This window comes from Petaurus breviceps, unplaced genomic scaffold (genome assembly GCF_028583685.1).
Source record: "Petaurus breviceps papuanus isolate PSGF00001 unplaced genomic scaffold, PetGlider_PUasm1.0 90897, whole genome shotgun sequence".
Taxonomy (NCBI): domain Eukaryota; kingdom Metazoa; phylum Chordata; class Mammalia; order Diprotodontia; family Petauridae; genus Petaurus; species Petaurus breviceps.
Window position 1 is genome coordinate 15030720 of NW_027187374.1, and position 6280 is coordinate 15036999.

Consider the following 6280-nt stretch of genomic DNA (forward strand, 5'->3'; position numbering starts at 1 on the left):
CCCCCAATATCAGTTGGCTAGTTATCTCCACAATATCATCTACCAGTTATTGGTGCCTCAGCATCATTTTGGCCAGCTGATAACTCCTCAATATCATTCATAACCAATTATCATCAATTAGCTTTTCTAAAAGGATATTTACTGAGAATGTGTAGCATGGACAAAAGTACAAGTGCATATACCTTTCTCTACCTATACTAAGGCATTCTTTCCTTTCTACATTGGGAAGACTGGGTTCAGACTTAAACTGGTTGCTACAAAATTTCCTTCTATCAACTTCATTTCTGGCATAAATCTTTTGTATGGTTCCACTTACCAGCCAGTTAAAAACCTGCCTCACCCAAATTTAAGATGACAAAAAACAGTCAAGTGGAGAGCTGGGCTCCCCATTACACCTACTTGAAAGTAGGATTGATAGCCTTCACTTGAAGTTGCAGCAGGCAGACAAAACTACCTTTGCCTCGAGGACTGGACCCCAATTAGCTCCTGTCTCCCCATTACAAATAATATCTCATATTTACTCTTGTCTTTAAAGTTTGTATTTTCTTCTATCTCATAAAATGGGTTGTACAAGTTAAACTACTTCAAAATTCATGTAAAAATATGTTTATTCGTTCAATAAATTAGCAATGTCAGGCACATAGTAGGCATTTCATAAATATGTATTGCCTGACTGGCAATAACAGCCAAAGAAAATGAAGGCATGGTTCCTAATTTTAAGAAATTTAGTAGGTAGATAAAACCAGCCACAAAAACCCAATATGAAATAAATTATATATACTGTACAAGGTGCTATAAAAGTTCCAAGAAAGGGCAGTTACATATTGTGTTTTCAAAAAATATTCTAGATACACATATGGAAAAATAAATTATGTGCCATAATATTTGTTAAAATAGATGTTACAAGGAGTCTGATGTAGGAAGCAAAAAGCTGCTTCCCACAAAAAAAGAATAAACCAGGCAGTAATAGAATGAGATTTGTTTAAACATGTCTTAAAGTGAGTTATATCTATTAGGTCAGCCGATAGCACAGCATAGGGAAAAGAGCACTTAAACAACTGTTTAAAGTCACAGGATCTGTGTTCAAACGTTACCTCTGACTTTTTTCAAACTTTAAATAGAAATATTTATTTCAGAAGGCATAATCACATATATACAAACTTAACATCCCAATTTCAAGTTCAAAACTCCCTTCAGGTTTCATTTTTCACATGAGAAAACCAGGGAGGTAAAATAACTTGTCCAAAGTGATACACGTTGTAATAAGTCCTTCTCCCTCTTTTTTTAACTTGGCTCTGAGAAATGGGCCTGGGTGTTTGTTTTTGTTCCTCGTTTGTCTTTCTCAATTTCAGTTGCCAGAGAACCTGAAGTCTGAGCCATGGTGACCTTTGAGGTAGGATTGCAGAAAGGATGGTCCAGCTAGCCAGTTTATATCTAATGGGGAAAGACAATAGACAAAAGGAAACTTAAAAACAAAAAGTAGAATGGGAGTGAGAGGAGGAAAAAATGAAAGTACCAGAATGGGACATAGTATTGAAATACATAAAACAGGAAGCACATCTGGGAGGAGGCTGAAGGTTGGTAACCTTCCCCAGAATGGGGGTCACAACAAGGAATGAGTCTCCCCTCGTGTATACCCAATGACTTCTGGCTCAGCAACTCCTGAACAATCAATTCTGTCATATTAGAAGCTGATTAGAACATTTTTCATCCTCACACAGTATGAGCTCCTCAGACGCCTGTGGCCATCAACAGTATCTTGTTTAGCTGCCATGTAGTGGCTTCAACTGGAACCAGTCAGGAAATATCTACACAAAACTCCATGGCTGGGCCCCCATAACACAAAAATAATAAAATGCATGGCCCAAAGTCCATTTGCACAGGACCCCATGACTGCAGGAGTGGGGTTGTAAACAATTTGGGAAAAGAGAGATCCTGGTTTTCTGCCAACACTTAGAGGATTAAACATCTTAATCATATCCATCTCCCCAGTTTACTATACTATAGATTCTGGAAGATTTCCCCTTGAGTGAGAGCTGCAACTTTCTTTGGTCAAGCTGAGATATCTCACTCTGTATATGGTCTGACATATTCTCATCTCTATACCTTCTCCTCTATACTTTCTCTGATTTATGTTTGTTATCAGCTTGGATAAATGAGTTCATCTGCTATTTGTTATATGTGCTCTGTGTGGAACTGGAATTTGGTGGGGAAGGAGTCAAGCCTTGGATATATAGCTTGGCATAGTCATTCCCCATTAAGAGAAAGCAATCAGGGCAGAGTAAGAGCACTGGCTCCAGTGTGGGGACGACCTGGAGATCGAATCCGGGCTCAGATACTTAGCACCACACCTAGAAATAACTGGCCATGTAATCTTGAGCAAGTTACTTAACCCTGATTGCTTAAAAAAAAAAAAAAGAGAAAGCAATCATAATCTCAGCTTGAATCTAAACATTATTTCCTCTAGACTGGGGGGAGGGTGGGGCAGATAGATATAATACTAGCCACATATCTCACTTCTAAAGAGTGGAGAGTGGCCAACCTCTGGTACCAACCTCCTCCTTCCCCTCCTGGCAGGAATCAGGCTTCCTTATAGAAAGGAGAGGTGAGTGCATGAGTCTATCAATACCTATTGATATCTCCCCATGAGCATGAACATCTATGCAGATTTATGTAGACACACATAACCCTACATGAGCAAAATACACATCTACCCTTTAAAAAGAAATACAATAATAAAGAAAAGTTTGGGTAGGTGAGACAAAGACTGGACGATTGCAACAGTGACTTGGCAGAAGAATGAATAAAAGGTTGAGACAATGGATAGTTGAAACTGTATGAGTCATGGATTGAACCAAAAATTGATATTAAACAGAATGGCTTTTTCCCCCCATTTCATTGCCTTTAGCATACTTCTTATTGTCATTTGTGGACTTTTATCTCCACTTTGTAGAGACAAAGTGTCTGTAAATGAGGAAAGGGGTAAATTCTAACAACCCAGGGCATAATTCTTTCCTAATTTCCTGAAATCATTGGTCCTCTTTCGTTCGAACAGCAGTGGGAGGACTGATAAAACACCATTTTGAGAGCAAGTCCTTGGAGAAGAGGAAATTCCTCAAAGCCTGAAAAGCAAACTGGGAGGCTGTTCCATGGACAGCTATGGGAAGGAGGAAGTAGAGCGATAAAGAACAGTGGAAAAGCCTGTGTTTGTGTTACGGGTTGGGGAGGGGAGTACTGATTCCTCCACTAAAGAAAACTAGAGATTACAGAGCTTAAATTCTATATAGATAAGCAAATTAAATGGAAAAGGGTTCTAAAAGGAATTTGGGCAAATTGAAGACATTTACATAATTTTTCCTTGGGGCAGCTCAGACTTCGAAAGGATTGTGAAAATTTTCCTTCCTCTCCAGTCACAAGCCCCTCCTTCTTTGGACAGAAAAATCTTTAAACCCAGTGCTCCCCTTGGTAAGAACTTTCTCTGTCGGTTAACACCTTCATTTCAAAGCTACCGCTGCAGCCATTTCCCTTTCTTGAGGAAAAGGGTGGGGGAGGTTGTCAGGACTTCTCTGATTTCTTTGCATACACGTCCTTATTCCAGTAATCCCAGTCTTCGTAGGTTGGATAATATGGCTCCCACCAGTTACTAGCAGTCTAAAGGAAGTCTTGGATTTGATATGGGTGTGGTCAGGAGCTGGAGGACTAGGCGAGGAGTGCCTGGAGTTAATTTTGAGAGAGGAAGAAGATTGGGCGGGATACTGCTGCTCAAATGGAAAAGGAGCAATTCCATTCTTTCACTAAAGGGAAATTAGTGCAGACCAAGAAAAGGATTGCAATCCCAGTAAGGGTAATAGCCCAGACAAGAGAGGACAGATTCTTTTTGGAAGCAGGAGCCCAGCAAGCTTCCACCCCGGGATCAAGTTGAGGGTTGGTTGAAAGAACAAGGAATGGGTGTGGGGACGGGGATTGCCGCAAACTGACAATAGGAAACTTTTGAGTCGGGGTGGTTGATTCATCCGGAAGCCAACATGGGCTCAAAAGAAAGAATCTCCCGGGAAGAGGTAGCTATAAATACTCCTAATACCCCTCCCCCTACACATTACACCAATACCTCTTTTCAAGCTACAAAATTTCGGGAGGCTGGAGTTTGTGGGATGGAGGGACAATTGCTGGGCTATTCTTTTGTGAAGTAGAGGGGAAGGGTGTTGATAACAGGAACTTTCTGCCACCAAAGCCGCTACTAAGACAAAAATCATCCACAACAACGCCCCTTCAGTTGGTGACTAACGAAGGAATGGCCCAAAGCCAGGTTCAGTCTTGCACCCCTACCCCCACCGTTATTCCCCCAGTCCTCAGCCTGCTCAGCCTGAGGCTGCTGGGGCTGCAAGAGCGAAGTTACGTATGAACTTAGCTCACAGGCACATTAAAAAAAAGGGGGGGGCGGTGCTCCCGTAAGGAGGGGTGGGGGCTCTGGGGATAAAACATTATAAAATAGAGAACGGGCTGCCAGGTTTCTGCACTCCCACTGCAAAACCTCAAGGAGATTGAGCCAAGCAAGGCCAAAGCAGGGAATTTGCCTTTCTTGCCTTAGCATTCCCTTATCAACCCAAAGAAAAAACCAAACACGAGGCAGCAGACAGGACGCAGAGTACCAGAAGAAGCTTAAGGGAGTACGGGAGATTAACCAGTTCCTGCCCTCTCTCGTCCTTCTGCCTGGAGAATCCCACCGAAAAAGAGACGTAGACATTTCTTCCACCATCACCATTTGCAGGACAGTTCAGCAGCCATCAGAGAAAGGAAAGAGCCAAGCAGTGTATCAGCTCCTTACCCTCAGTTTCTAGTTAATGCAAACTTTTTTTTCCTGCTGTAAACCTTAGATTACTGCAAATGTTACTACCAAAAGTAATAGTTTAAAAAATAAAGAAAGACGTCAAAGTTTTCAGGCTCCCTAACTAAAACTATAGCTTTCACACTTGAGCTGACAGAGAATGGGGGCAGTTGCGTGGCCGTTGGAAAAGGAGAGGTCCCTGCCAATTTTGATGGAAGCTTCTCTGGTAGTAGTGGCAATGGTTTTCCTGACTATGCCAGGCGTACACTGTCGCCCCGTGGAAGAGGACGAGGAACTAGTGCTCCCAGTCCCGGTGGATTCTCCAGAACCAGGCAAAAAGCTCTACCGCTTGGATGCCTTCGGGAAGCGCCTGAGCTTGGAGCTACACCCCGACAGCAGCTTCCTCGGCCAGGGCTTCACGCTCCAGTATTTGGGGAGCAAACCTGAGGAGGAGCAGCGCTCATTCATCCCCACGAACGAACTGTCGCTTTGTTTCTACTCTGGCACGGTGAACGGAGACCGCCATTCAGCCGCGGCTCTCAACCTCTGCGCTGGCATGCGCGGGGCATTTTACCTGCAGGGAGAGGAGTATTTCATACAGCCGCCTGCCACCAACGAGATCCGCTTCTCCCCCTTTTCCTCCCCAAAGGAGGCGCAGCATGAGCCGCAACTTCACCTCCTCAGTCGGAGGCTGAGGAGCCGAAGCGGCGCCAAGTGCGGAGTCATTGACCAGAACTTCCAACAAAGAGAGGGCGATCCCGTGGAGGAGCAGAGGCAGCCGCTGGAGGAGTGGAAGCAACGCCTGGGACCTCTAACAGGTAGGTACAGGACCCGGGACAGTCGGACTCTTTTTTCTTCCTCTGTGTTCCCTTACTTTCCCTATATAGCCTTACTTCCACTCAGTGTGGAAGATGCCCCGTGAGACAAATACGGTGTGAGCACATGCCTATATATGTGCATATGCAACGTGTTTGATAGGAATGTTTCACAGGCCTCAGCACATATTCGTGCTCACAGACACCGATCTGCGACCAGTATTGGTAAAAAAAAAAAAAAAAAAAAAAAAAAAAAGGAAGCCCGTTCCATTTACTAAATGCTTAGTGAAGATTAGCATCTTCATGCCCATGAGAAATCTAGAAATGTATACAGGGAGAAAAATGTCATAACCTTGGGACGCGGATGCCTGGGGGACCCACGGGACGAAAAGTGAAGGGAAGGAGATAGAGACTTTCGTAACCTGAACTCCTTCCTGCTTTAGTAGTGTGGCAGGAAGGAAGGGCGGGGATTTCTCTCCCCACCCCCATCCCCACAATTTTTCCCTTCCCTTCTTTCTTTGCCCAGTGCCTTTTTACTTCTTGCCATGTTTAGTGTTGTCTCCGCTGGACTTTTGTCTTTTTCCTTTGCCTCCTAAGAAACTCTCTCTCTCTCTCTCTCTCTCTCTCTCTCTCTCTCTCT

The 6280-nt window shown here is 43.7% G+C and overlaps 1 protein-coding gene and 1 long non-coding RNA gene across 2 annotated transcripts in view; one reads left to right on the forward strand and one right to left on the reverse strand.

Annotated features, from left to right (window-relative positions):
• Window positions 1–590: 590 nt before the first annotated feature.
• Window positions 591–5536, reverse strand: LOC138151514 (uncharacterized). Its single transcript, XR_011165845.1, has 2 exons — window positions 5400–5536; window positions 591–1434 (listed from the first exon to the last, which is right to left on the reverse strand). It is a non-coding gene; the product is annotated as an uncharacterized lncRNA (long non-coding RNA).
• Window positions 2755–6280, forward strand: part of ADAMTS1 (ADAM metallopeptidase with thrombospondin type 1 motif 1) — a 13167-nt gene continuing 9641 nt past the window's right edge. Inside the window, exon 1 of the mRNA XM_069075069.1 lies at window positions 2755–5643. Within this exon, the coding sequence (XP_068931170.1) occupies window positions 4986–5643 (658 nt within the window). The 5' untranslated portion in view covers window positions 2755–4985. The remainder of the gene's footprint in view (window positions 5644–6280) is intronic.